The sequence below is a fragment of the Sturnus vulgaris genome, chromosome 7, assembly GCF_052056855.1.
Source record: "Sturnus vulgaris isolate bStuVul1 chromosome 7, bStuVul1.hap1, whole genome shotgun sequence".
NCBI classification, from domain to species: domain Eukaryota; kingdom Metazoa; phylum Chordata; class Aves; order Passeriformes; family Sturnidae; genus Sturnus; species Sturnus vulgaris.
In genome coordinates this window covers 9,940,756-9,954,618 of record NC_142249.1, presented here as the reverse complement: position 1 = coordinate 9,954,618, position 13,863 = coordinate 9,940,756, and the positions used below count along the sequence as shown (strand labels likewise).

Genomic DNA, 13,863 nt, shown 5'->3' with positions numbered 1-13,863 from the left:
CCTGTAGAAGCAGTCATCAATGTGCTGGAAAACACACCTGAGATAGCTGCTAATAATCATCATCAAGTGAGTTAGGTAGCAGAAAATGGTAAAACAATACTGGGTTTTGGTTTGTTTTAAGCCAAATGGTAGATATAGAGCAATCAAACAGGCAGCAATGTTGGAAGGAGGCAAAAAAAGGATTTAATGTGACCGAATCTGCAAGTTAGTTGTTGCTCCTTGTTCACAACCTCACATTTTAGACTTCCTAATAAATTATATTATAGCATTTGAACTGTAGAATATATTTTGAATGAAGCTAAATACAAATAAATGCCAGGCTTCTCCAGAACCTACTGAAAGCTCTTGGTCCCTAGGTGCAGTTATGAGTAGTTTAAAACTGGAAGTACTGTAAGCATTTTAAAAACATGAATTGTTCTCTGGGGTAGTTATAAGTTGTGATAGGTAAAACTGAGAGGGGATTTTCCACATCAAAGTACATTTCTTGTGGGGTTACTATCAGATAATTCAAGGATTTTGAATGGTTAAGCATGGCAAGATTTGCAATAAGGCAAAATATCATAAGAGCATTCTACCATGCTTGAGGATCTCAGGGTCCTCCTGTATGAAATCCAGACTCAGTCATTAGTCTTATGTTACCATAAAGTATGTGATTGTAATGCTGTAAAAATTTTATTTTCAAAAGTAAATAAATATGTAATCATAGTGGAAAACAGAATAAACATTACCCCGAGTGGTATTTTTTCCACTTTGCAAATAAAGCTCTGAGATTTCTGCAAATTAAAAATTTATATTATACTCTGTTTTTCTTTTTCCTTCAGGTTAGTTGCAAAGTGTCACAGTTCATCTACCTGTACCTGATGGGTTGCAACTACTTTTGGATGCTGTGTGAAGGCATTTACCTGCACACTCTGATTGTGGTGGCTGTTTTTGCTGAGAAGCAGCATTTGATGTGGTATTACCTTCTTGGCTGGGGTATGTGATTTCAGCTTGTGTATTTGCAGGTCCATGCAGCCTCTTCCTCCTTCACACAGCTGTACCTTTGCCTCTCTGAGCTGTAGCTTTGAGTGACACTGGCACACCCCAATTCTTTGTCTGTAGTGTTTTAACAAGCTTAGAAATATTAATGTAGGAAGCTGTGTGTACCTCTGCTGAGAGAGAGATTATGCATTTCTGGAGTCAGGAAGTGACTCCTCCTTTGTATAGAGAAAATAGTCTCCTATTATAATAAAGACTTTAAGAAGTAATTATTCATTGTTCCTCACCTCGAAGATGTTTATTCAGGAATGAATGTTTGTTTTCAGAGAAGTCTCTCCATGTCTAGGGTGGAGGGTCAGAACTGAGTTAGAGATGGCTGAGGATTTATTTTTCCAGCAGCTCCATTTGACCTGTGCTGTTCACTAAGCAAACAGAATAGCTGTAACTGAAGATCTCAAGCAGTATCAATATCAAAATTAATAAGCCAAGCCTGCTCACTTCAGATAGTGCACAAGGGCTTATTGACAAAGTGGAAGTGAAGGCTGTGGCAGCCTCACTGTACTGGCAGCCTCAGCTCCAATGTGACTTGGTACCTGGGCCACTGTCCCACTGCAGTGCTCAGCAGCTCCTGAAGATCAGGTACCACCAGAATGTTAAGGGCCCCAGATGACTAATTTTCTTATTCTTTTTAATTTTTTTTTCATTTGGCTTGATTCCCTGAGTCTAATTTCAAAGTTGTTTTCTAAATACAGCAAGGTGTTGATACTTTGTCCTCATACCAGCGAGAACATGCTCACCATTGGTCATTCTCTTAAAATTGTGCTCATGTATGTAACCACCATTTTAATATTACCTTCCTCTTTGGTGTTACTGCAGATTGAAAACCATCTGTGTTAATGGAGATCACATGTTGTGTTCTAAAAAGTGAAAAGTTGATTTGCTTTTCCTGTGTGTTGCTGTGGATTTCTTGGCAAGTCAGTGGGGATAAGGTTTCACACAGCACTCAGAAAGAAATCTAAAAAAAAAGAAGTTTAAATTGGTCCATGTTAGTTTATTTTCTCTGCAGGTATATAGTTTGGGTGAGGTGAAAATACAGAAGATCCTATCAAGATATGCAAGTTTACTTAGTTATTAACCAGGTTTTACTAATGAATAAAATACTGGTTTTTTCTCCACAGGTTTTCCACTGATCCCCGCCTGCATACATGCTGTTGCAAGAAGTTTATATTATAATGACAAGTGAGTAGCTTCAGCAAAACTTTTTTATTTTCTTTAAGGTAAAAAAGAAACCAAAGCTAATAAATGCTTTTTTTTTTTCCCTGTTTGTTTTCTGTAGTTGTTGGATCAGTTCTGATACTCATCTGCTTTACATCATCCATGGCCCTATTTGTGCTGCTCTCTTGGTAAGCATTTTTCAAATAATATTTTGTTCTCTTCTTTCTTTTCTGGCTGCTCTTGATGGGCTTACAAAGGTAAGAGCTTTAAGCTAAGGTTTAGAGGTCACTGTCACTTGTGAGTCTGCTGCTTAACCCAGCAGGTGCCTCAGACACACAAGATACAAGAAGTCTTGGCCTTTTTAAGGATCTGTGCCTCTGGTCCTTTGAGAAACTCAGAGTTTGCAATGTTGATTATCATTCCACTCAAATGCTAGCAACAAGGAAGGACTGAACCTTACCTGGAGTACTGGAGGGGAATTTAAACTCCTTCCTTTAGCTGAGAATGCCTCTCATACCCAGACTCATTGCCAGGTGGACCCTGCTGGAAGCCTCATTGTGTGCTGTGGCCAAACAGCCACCAGACTGTCCGAGGTTCAGGGAGAGGGGATTTGGGTTCCAGGACTGACCGTGGGTGGGAATATGGGATGGAGAGAAGCTAGAGTAGGCACTCCGTGAGAGAAGCAGTGCAAATGGTTCTGCCAGTACCTGTGACTGCCCCTGTTCTGATACTAATTTAGCACTGTCTGCTTTGGCCACTGGGGTATTGCAGCTCCTCTGTTTCTGGAGTGCTCATGAAATCTCAGAGCACGGTGTTCTCTCTGACACCCCAAGTTAATGCCAGCTCTACTCAGTGTTCACTACTAAGTGAAATTCTAGGTGAGTAACTGAGGACATTACTGCATAAAAATCAATCTTGTATGTCAGCTGCACTAGGACTGGATTTCCGCTATGAAATTCAGTCAGTGGATTGTTGCTAAATAGAAATAGGTGTGTATTTAAACAACTATCTACATAATGAACATAATTAGCATAGAGGCATTCCTTATGTGATTAGCCCCTGACTGTGTATGACAGTCATTTGTTTTATTGTAGCAGAAACCTTGAGCTGATCTGACCAAACTGCTGAGTCCATGGCTGCTGACTTTTCTCCCTGCTTTTCAGTTCACACGAGTTGATTAAGAATGAAAACCTTAAGTAACTTCATGGAAGTAATTCTGTTAACTTGTTAATGAATGCCTGTGGAGGGCATTCCATGCACAGAGAATGCTCTCAGAAGACCATTGTATAAATCCTGGGATTCTTGTGACTCCCTTTTTCATTCACAGTGAATTTAACTACTGAAGTTAAATGTTCAGGACTGTGATGATACCATGACACACCTGAGCCCCCCTCTTGCAGCCAGAGCAATACCCATGTAATTATTGAGAGCTGTGACTCTTGGGGTGTGAATTATTGCTGGTAACCTCTTGTCCTGGCAGTCAGGTCTACTGTATCTGTTCATGTAAGGATCTGCTGTGCCCTAATCTGTAAACTTAAACTCAATTCTAAAGCCTTTCAATTTTTAATTCTCTCTGCTTTACACAGAAGATGGAAACCCTGTTTTCACAGAAAAGTATAGGTTTTTTGTGTTTTTTCGTGGGTTGTTACTTCTATTGTTCTGGTGTCTTCACAGATATATCATTTAAGTAAAGCTCTTTCAAGCTGAACAGTAATTTGTATTAGAATTTGTTTTAAATAGCAATGTGAAAATTTGTGTAAAAGCTATAAGACTGTACTGTCTTCCGTCAAATGGCCTCATTTTAGCATGTAAGGTCTTTTTTTCTCCTTCTAAGCAGTGGCCTCCACAAAATCACACTGCAAGTGGCCAGACTCCTGTGGGATTCGAATGCACTGGATCTGTCCCAAATGATCAAGTCTTGTTTCTATTCAAGGCCACATTCAAAATGTTCTTTGATTTTACTGGAGGCATAATAATCATCTCTGTGGGGTTGGTCTGGGCAGACTCTTTTGTCCATCCTCTTTGCAATTTACAACTTTGTTCACCTTTGATATTCCTGTATTTTTCATGACCCAACTGAAAGTGTTTCTCTTGTGGTTTTCTTGCTCCAGTACAATGAGTAAATTTATTTGAAAATCATGCAGGAATCACAGATTAAACTGCACATCTTGCTTGTGATGTGAAAGTACTTTAAAGGAGTTGCTTTCCTTTCTAGAAGCAAAGAAAAAAGATTTTTTTTTCAATTCAGAAAAGACAAGGCAGGGCTAAAGATATTAGATTAAATGCATGTGTTTAGGCTTTGTGAACAGAACCCTCATTTGCTTAAGCAGCTTGCTTGCCAGATACAATTTCCACACTTTACTAAGCATGACCTGCTTTAGTAGACATTTAAGCAACAACATTAAACTGCAAATTAAATAATGAGGGGGAAGACACTGTTTCTATTTGCAGGAGCAGATCTCAAAGAACGTGAAGGGGATTGTCAAGTGGGTGCCAGGGAGAATTGGCAGAAATCAATGGGAATTTAACTCTTTTACATCACTGAAAATCCTACAATTACATAAAGTTTAAAACAACGCTGCTTTTATGGTCCCTGTTGTTACATAACTGTGGTCAGTTCTTCTGCCAAAGAAACAGGAGCAGACATAGGTTGGACTTTGATTGGAATTGTCTTCAACTCACCATTAAATTACAACTGTCTGCCTAAGCAATCACAATTACAGAAACAGAGTGGGAACGAGACAGTAGAGGGTGATGTTAGTTTTCATGCTAGACAAATATTGATCAAAATTGAGGAGGGAAGGAAAAAGGAATTGGTTTGCACTTCAGTGAAAGCAATCCTGATTTCCATGTAGACTTCAGATGTGCCAGTGCTCTTGTGGTTTTGTTTGTTTGGGTGTCACTGGATTATTTAGTTATGCCATTGTTTATATAAATATTGTTACAGGGATGTTCCTTTCTCCCTGTAATAATATTATATATTGGTGTCACAGTCTGACAGACCATTACAGATGCCATTTCTGAGTGAAGGTATGCTAGAAGGACGTTCAGGTGCTCCCCACTTTGTCTTTCATGTCCTCGTGTTTAATGACTTTAAGCCGAACTCGTCGCCAGGTTTAGGAGTTTAGAAGCTGAATGCTCAGTTGTGTCCAAGCAGGCAAAGATATGGAGCTGTACAACTTCATTAAAAGTCAAGCAAAGACTGCCAACTCATATCTAAGAATATCTGAGTGCTAAGAGTGAGAATGATCTGTTTATATCATCCCGAGGAAGAATTGAAAGAGAATTTAAACCTAGAAGGATTACTATATTACTTAGTGCAAACTCAGCATGGAGAAAAGTAGAAATATCATCTGAGGAGGGTTTAATTCAAAAACTGCAGCCCCTATTGACTTAGGAACTCAGCTTCAGTTCATTGCCACTCTCAATCCAGAACCTGAATGCTCCTGAGTTTCCAATATAAGAACCAACACTTTTTTTTTTTTTTTTTTTTTTTTTGATTGCCTTCTCTGCCTTTGTTTCTATTTTTGCTCAGTTGCTCTGTTCAATTTTCAGGTCACTGTGGGGCTGTTGCTGTTTCACTCTGTGTTCATTGTGCATTTAGCACAGCAAAGCTCCTTTGGGCTTTTCCAAACCATCACAGTCAATTTGATGATAATGTGCATGCAAGGAGTTCCACTGCCCTACTTTTGCTTAAATGTAAAAATCTACTCAGCCCCTTACTTAAAACCAAGACCTGTTCTCATCACTTTAATTAAAAATTCAATTCATCCCCATCTCGCTCTTATTTTCTGACAGAAGAGATATTAATCAAAAATTGATGCTACACACTTGTACTGACACTCATCCTGTTCTACTCAGCTCTCTAAGCTCAAAGCCCTCTGCTTTGCCTCCTCCAGCTTTCTGTTTGCCCTTTTAGCTATTTGCAAACTCTTTTAATTTTGTTCATTTTGGTTTTGGTGGGTGAAACAAATAATAAAACTCTGTGCAGTTTTATTGGGAACAGCTCATTGGGTGCTGCTATTTATGCCTGGCTGCTGCAGCTTTCATCTTCAGTTAGCACTTAAGGACAGTGTTATAGGAATTGGCCATACTACCAAAACATGAGAGGGCAGAAGACTCAGTGTTTGAGACATGTTAATGTTGAATAAGTAGATCTGAGAAGGATTAAATTTAGAAATGGAGGAAGGACTCATTGTCTGCACGTACTATAGGAAGTTGGATAGAGATCGTGGGCTACATAAAATCTAAATAAATCCCTCGAGAAAGAATCAGAAGACCTTGGCTGTTTAAACAAAGCTTAAAGGTAGCTGGAGGCTTCCAGGAGAAATTCATGCAGTAGTTTCCTATGTAAAACAACTTCCTGTTAGAATGATTTAAATAGCATGTAAGTAGAATATAAATAACATCCCATATCTGTAAAGGACCGTGTTGCTATAATAGCACGCAGCTATTTATTCTGAAAGCCTGAACTGACAGAAAGAATTCTGCTGGGGCTGTGGAGGCAGCATGACACCCATGGTCTGAAATGCCTTCCCTTGCAAAAGCTTGCACTTGTGCTACAGCAAGACAGAGCCTCCTCCTAGACCAGGAATTCTGAGGCATTTCAGAGGGGAGTTGTCTGTCTGTCTGCCAGCTTCTTCCCCTACCTCCCTTTTGTCTCTAGTTGTTGGCAAGGCAGACACTCCTCGGGAAGCTGAGACAGCAGCAGAGCCTGTGTCTCTCCTTTCTGTCGCGGCTCCCCAGAGCACCTCTGTCCTGTCTCTGTGCCTTGGATAAGGGGATGGACTGGCTGAGCTCTCGGGGTCTCATCCACCTCCATCTTCCTCCAGGGGCTGCGCAGGAGATGTGGGTGGGGTGGGATCATCCCTAAGGCTGCGGCTGCCCTGCTTGCTCATCCCTGGGGAATGTGTGTGTGCATCCATACACGTATCTGTGTGTGTGTGTCAGGTTTGTGCTTGCTCACAGTGACAGTTTGGGATGTTTTTTCTGGTTAAAATGAAGGAAGAGAGATAGACTATTTCTAACAAAAAAAAAAAAAGCCTTAGTAACTATGGAAATATACAAGTTCAGTAGTACAAGGGAATGGCATAGAGCATCATCTCAGTGCTTGCCCCATTGGCAGAACTGTAAGAATAAAAGATCCAGCCATTAGCTACTGTGAGAATGCCAATCCACTGTTTGTCTAGAGGAATATACAGTTCCTTGTACCAGCATTTTGCCTTTTTTTATTATTATTATTCTGATTTTTTTCTTCTCTGTAATTTTATGGAATTCATGTCTGAAAAATGAAAAGTAGCTTTTTGAAGAACCATATTTTGCTACAAGAAGGGAAAAGCATCATCCTCTCTCTTGACCAACCTGAAAAGAATCAATCCTTCACCCATGCACTGTTACTGACAGCAGAGAGAAAAGTGTGTGGATTGTTACCAGTTGCTTAGAGAGTTTGAGGAATGGGTGTGGATACTGGAAGTCAGAGCCACATCTCAGCTACTTGAAGGCGTTTTCAAAGATGTTTATCTGATATCTCTTGTACAAACACAGTGCTAGCCAAGCAGTGTGAATTTGTGTTGTCTGCTTTCCAGTCTCCCAGATCAGTGTGTAGGATTACTTCTCAGACCTCCTTCTCAGTGTCACTTCCTTTTCTGACAGGTGAACCTTTTCTTCCTGCTGAATATCGTCCGTGTTCTCATAACCAAGCTGAAAGACACCCACAAGGCTGAGTCCAACCTGTACATGAAAGCAGTGAGAGCCACCCTGATCCTGGTGCCTCTCCTTGGCATCGAGTTTGTGCTGTTCCCATGGCGACCCGAGGGCCGCATCGCTGAGGAGGTGTACGACTACGTGATGCACATCCTCATGCACTACCAGGTGGGCAGCAGCACGCAGCCCTGGCTCACCTGGGCTCAGAGCAGCTGGCACGGCAATCAAATTAAAGAGAAATTATCATGTTATTGCGGCTTTTAAAGACCTTCATCCAGTGCTCTTTGACTTCTCAGTGTGCTGGGTTTTTATTTAATTGCCTTCCAGTTTTCAAAGGAAAGGAACATCATGGCAGAAAGCTGGCCCCGTATTTTTAGCGATCTATTTTTAGAAATAATTCTTCATGTATAGATTTGTCCTGCATTTTCTCTGCTATCTACATCTGAATTTTATCAGAAACCTTTAATTATCTCATGCTCGAAGTAGCCCATATGCATATGAATTAAAGCAGAATCTTTGTTTTTATTTTACAGGGTCTACTGGTGGCTACAATTTTCTGCTTCTTTAATGGCGAGGTAGAGTAACAACTTTTATTGTATCTATAATAATTTTTCATTTTATATGTTTTTGTTTCAGCAATTAAGGAGGTGGTAATTTTTTCTTTTTTTTTAATTTTATGTCTAAATTTGTCTAAATTAAAAGAATCAAACAAAGTATGAGGATGCCAAGAGCAGAGCTTGGAAAGGACTGTGCCATCATTCATGGCACCATTAAGTGTGTTAGGACTGATTCTTGGGTGCTAAGCTATACACACACATTTGTCTTGATTAAGAAATTGAAGACAGTTGTCACTTTGCTATAAAGTCCATATAAATATCATAACACTGAAAAGCAGTTCAACACCCAGGAGGTTTATTTGTCTGTGTTGGAAGCTGTACAGGATGTGACCTGCAGAATCACTGCTTGGTCCTTCTGTTGTAGCAGGAACAGGACACACTGCACACGTTGCTGGGCTGGGGTATGGCTGTACCCCATGGCAGGGAGCTGGAATTAGATGGTCACTAAAGTCTCTTCCAAGCAAACTCCTTCTATGAGTCTGGGATTGTTTCATGATGCTCTCTGGGAAAATTTGAGGCTGCAGTTTGGAAAAGTGCTTTTTAGAACAAATGAAAAGCACTATTCCAAGAGTCAGACCTTAACAGCTTGGTGCAGGAATTTGTGTGGGTTAGAAGTGCATGTTTAAGGTGCCATGATCAGCCAAGGGCAAACCTTATTCTGACACTGGAGGCTTGTGCCAGGTTTCAGTAATAGATGGTATTGATCCTGTTGAAGCTAACAAGCTTTGCTGTTATCTTGGATAGGTCCAGGTCCCTGGAGTGCACAGGGTGACTTTCATGTAGAAATTCTTGCTCCAGGCTGTAGAGAGTACACTTCCAGAGGCTTAGTATCAGAGATCAAAGGAGTACAAAGCTAAAAAAATATACCTAAAATTCTTAATGTTGCTCTTGCTTGCAAAAAAAATCCCAGTGACCCCAAAACAAATGAACAAAACTACCCCCACCAAAAAACTAACTGGTAATTTGCCAACACTTTTGGCAGAGTAACAATTACAATGCTATACTTATTCCTACACATCTGTTTGCTCATTTGTTCTACATTTAGCATGGTTACAGTATAGGCTGTAAGCAGAAATGTGGGAGTAACCAGATGTTTTCCTAAGACTGAACCCTTAGGGTTTTTTATCAGATATTCTAAAATTGTGTCAGTGTGTTTCCATAGTGTTATTGGGCAGTAATTTTTACTCACAGGTAAGTATTTGCCTAATGCTAGAATTGATTCATGTAGATTGCCCTTCCTTCTCTTCCCAAGTCCAAAGCTGACAGAATCAAACTACCATGGGCTTTGAAGGTTTATTTATGTGTCTTTGTTGTGTGTCCCCCTGCTCCTAAACACATGAATCTCACTGATTTTTTGCCAGGAAGGCAGAAAAGATGAAGATGGGCTTTCTCTGAGTTCAGTGGGCTGGGGCAGGGACCTTGATCTCATTTTACCAGAGCAGATGCAGGTTCAAGTCCCTGCTCATACATTTGCTTCAGAGCAAGGACATCATTAAGTGTTCTGGATCGGATCTGATCACTTGCCCTCACTCTGCATTGACATTTCACACATTCTTTCCCTTCTACAGAGCAGAAAGCTCAGGGTGCCTTCAGAATGCCATAGTATAGTTCAGAATGCCTTCTAAGAATAGGTATTTGGAAAAAAATCCAGTTGTTCTGCTTCAGTGGAAAATTAGGGATGAGGGGTAGAAAACCTTGAAATTTCATCAGTTTTTATGAAACATTGTCTGCTGCTCAGTTCTGTCTTCATCCTTGTGCCTCTTCCAAGGCTGTTTTTAATTTTAAATTATGATTGAATTTGAAATCTATTCCTGTATCGGTTAATATTTCATTGTTAAAAACTCATATTTTTTAACATATCCTCTTCTGCTGTGTAAGAAAAACCAAACCTGAGTCATCCTCTAAATTCACCATGGGCTCATCAGCGGTAAAAGATGACCTCTTCCACAACTCCTACAAATGCTAATAAGTGAATCACTGCTTGAATATCTACTGGCAGAATAATGTTTAAAGGAGGACTTAGGTATTTTAACATTAATTAATTTAGGAATTCACTTTTTAGGCCATAGAAGGGACTTAGTGCTTTATAAACAACCGTATTAGTAAGGAAATCCAAGGGGGCAATGTAGGAAAGGAAAAATGTCAGCACAGAAAAGATGTGTTTCCTTTGTCTCCTAAAAGGTTCTGGCCATGGCAAGTGGGGCTGCAGGCACTCCTCTGCTCCCCTGCAGTCACACCAGGGCCTGAGCAGAGCCTGCAGCTTAGCTGGGCTGCACAGGGGCTGCTGCTCATCCCCCTTCCCAGCAACACCCCCTGAGAGATTACAGGAGGAGCAGCACCAGGGACTGGTGGCAGCACTTGGCTGCACTGAATCTGTGTCTTAAAGGTGATGCTGATGATGGAATTGACACTTGGAGTGACAGTGGGACAGAGATACCTGCGGGGTATTAGCAATTAAAAAATGCTAAAAGCACTAATTTCTTTCTATGTCTTAGCCTTTCCCAGCTGTTACTGTACGTTTTAGTGTATTCTGCACCAAATATTGGGAGCCAAATCCTGTTCAAGCAAGACACTTCTGGCCAAAAAGTGAACAAAAGTGATCTGCTAGGATAGAACTTCAGTGAAGATAAATTAAGAAATGTAAGAAAAATAGCTGGTATGTGCTGCTGACTGTAGCCAAGGAACATCTCCAGTTTGCTGAGCAGACAGCCAGGGATGGCCTGTCCAATCCAGTTCTTACAGGCACTGCAGCTGTTGGTCACAAACCTCCTTCAGACAGGGTGGATGTGCAAGCCCTTCAGCTTGGATCTTCTGTGGCAGGGCTTCCCCAAGGACACTCACATTCTGCTCCTGGGCCAGCAGCCCACAGAGTAAGATGCTCTCAACACATCACGTTTTCCTGCTTCAGATGGCCTTGGCGTGGCTTTTGGGATCATACAGGCTGTGGTCAGAGGAGAAGCTTGTCCTGGATCTCTGATAAATCAGTAGGAATATTCCTATTGAAATTTTAATGACAGGTGCTATAATGACCTACATGATCTGTGTAAGCCATGTGGTGTTTGTTTGGTTTTCTTCTTTCATTTCACTGCTCTACAGAAATGTTGCCATGAAGATCATAGTCTCAGGTTTGCAAGGTTATACAATCTGTTGTACAACACATGAGATAGATGAGGCTATTGTGTTGTGGTTTGGTTTGTTTTTTTTTTTTTTTCTCCTGGTTGGCTACTGAGAAGTTTAATTTTTCTGGTATTCAACATCAAGCTACTAGTGTTAAATGGCTGACTGGAAGGAGTCCTTTCTGCAAACTCATCCTATCCAGCCATTATTAAGTTATAAGGTGAGAAAGAAAGAAAGAAAGACTCTTCCAGCTGGAACCAGCATCTCTGTTAATGACTGAGAAACACAATTATATTATTGCAATATTTTTCATTCAATGCTTTCCTTAATATCCTTTCTTGTAACAAAGTTACAAAGTTCTACCCTTCCTGAGCTAAATTTACAGCTCCGTGCCACTGCTCAAAGCTGAGGAGAAGGTGGTAAAAATTCTATTCTGTCTTTTTAGGCAGACACACATACTGTTAAACAGAGTGTAATTGATTTTTTTCCCACCTTTTTCTATAAATGACTGGAAGGTTAGAGAAGACTGAAAGACAGTCACAATAGATGAAAGGATATAAGACCCTACAAGAACAGACACACAGCAGGACAGAGGTGCAGCCCTGATTCAGCAGTGACAGAGAGGCTTTGGGAAGAATGCCAGGAATATATGGCTCAGTTAGAAATGCATGGAGACAGCGTGATGGGCAGTGGGGCAGGCACAGAGGAAATGCTGTTCTCCTGTACAGGAAACCCTTTTTATAGCTCTCTGTCTCTGGCATGGAGCAGCTGGACTGCTTTTCCCTGGCAGTAGCCCCAAGACACTTGTCTTGGAGGGATGTTGGTGGCTCTCAGGAGCTATGGAATCCTTTGGGTGTCCTTTAGGACTGGTTAATAAAAGTTATTAACAAGCAGAAATAAGATGAACAATTGTTACTGAAGTAACCACAAGAAGTGTGGGAGAGGACTGGAGTGTGTAATTTGGCAAGCCTAGTTTATCTCCCAGCTCTGCCAAGACACTTCTTTGACCTTGTTAAGTCACTTAGCTCCAGTTGTTGGCATTTTCCCCACCTCCAGCCTGTCTTGTCTAAAGTGAAAATTGCTCAATGTGTAATTTTTTGCATGTGTGTCTACATTCATACTCTGAGCTTATTGAAGTTACTGATTGTGAAAGCAGAACAAATAGCTTAGTGATGAACACTGATTGATTGATTCCAAACTAAATTCCAAGCTTCCCTCTTGGAGAAGTTGGAATTTTGAATATGCTTCTCGTCTTGGCTTTATGATAGATTACAGGAGATGGATTCAACCTGTGCAAAGACTTAAGGTTCTGTATTGGCTCTATTCTAAGGTTCTGTGTAATGCATATATTAATTAACCAAAAACTTCCCATGCTGAAAAAAGAACTCTGCCTTTAGACTCTGAAGAAATACATAATTTTGATATGAAAAGCAATAAGACCCAAAACTCAAAAGTATTAAGATAGTTGATTTCTCAGTGTTTGAAGATTTGTGTTTAGATATTTAGAGTGGATTAGAAAGTTTTTATGAACAGTAAGAGAGCACTTCCTTTGCCCTAAAATGCTAATTTGTTTTGTTAATTGGTTGATAATTCTTTCCTTGCTCTCTGACATTTTCTTGTAAAGGACTTGAGAAATATTAAGTTCTCCTTTAAACAGAGGTTTCTGACACCAGACTGCAGGAAGTCTAAAAACTGCCTCCCTTTTCTTGTATTTATTTTTATTTTTGATCATTAAAGCCAGAGTAAAATTAGACAAAAAGAGCCATTGTGTGAGGGAAATGGAAAGCAAACATAAACCCTGAAGACATATGGAAAATCCTAAAAATATTTGCCTACAATATAAACAATTAACTGGGGCAGTCACTGTTCACTGGTTAGCAGTCAGGACTGCTTTCTCTACAAAGCTTGGCTGAAAAGGAAATAAAATATTCATGACCTGCAGGCAGTTTTTTTTAACATAGAAAAAATGTTTGAAAAAGCAACAACAGGAGCTATTGCCATTGTTAGCATTCTCCACTTGGCATCTTCCCTGAAAGACTAATTCCATGTGAATTTCATGAATGTGGCACTTCCATCACTCCACTCTGCACAGGTGTTCGACCATAATGGAGGGGAGGAAGGCCACGACAAACATCACATCCTTTCATTGGAGACATGTCAACCAATGGGGCCTTCAGCTATTTTATCAGTTTTATTTTTAACTCTGGTAGAAATGTGGAGTTCAGGAAATTGT

The 13,863-nt window shown here is 40.3% G+C and overlaps 1 protein-coding gene and 1 long non-coding RNA gene across 6 annotated transcripts in view; one reads left to right on the top strand and one right to left on the bottom strand.

Moving 5' to 3' along the window:
* LOC106855920 (uncharacterized) overlaps positions 1-13,863 on the bottom strand; it is a 180,678-nt gene that overhangs the window by 28,490 nt on the left and 138,325 nt on the right. The window contains exons 8-9 of the long non-coding RNA XR_015804779.1: positions 1,832-1,993; positions 1,266-1,400 (exon numbers count right to left, since the gene is read on the bottom strand). This is a non-coding gene — a long non-coding RNA (uncharacterized LOC106855920). The remainder of the gene's footprint in view (positions 1-1,265; positions 1,401-1,831; positions 1,994-13,863) is intronic.
* LOC106855919 (calcitonin gene-related peptide type 1 receptor) overlaps positions 1-13,863 on the top strand; it is a 196,390-nt gene that overhangs the window by 177,693 nt on the left and 4,834 nt on the right. For all 5 annotated transcript variants that reach the window (XM_088167752.1, XM_088167751.1, XM_088167749.1 and 2 more), the window contains 5 exons: positions 822-975; positions 2,157-2,217; positions 2,315-2,381; positions 7,846-8,064; positions 8,430-8,471. In XM_088167752.1, the coding sequence (XP_088023878.1) occupies positions 822-975; positions 2,157-2,217; positions 2,315-2,381; positions 7,846-8,064; positions 8,430-8,471 (543 nt within the window). The remainder of the gene's footprint in view (positions 1-821; positions 976-2,156; positions 2,218-2,314; positions 2,382-7,845; positions 8,065-8,429; positions 8,472-13,863) is intronic.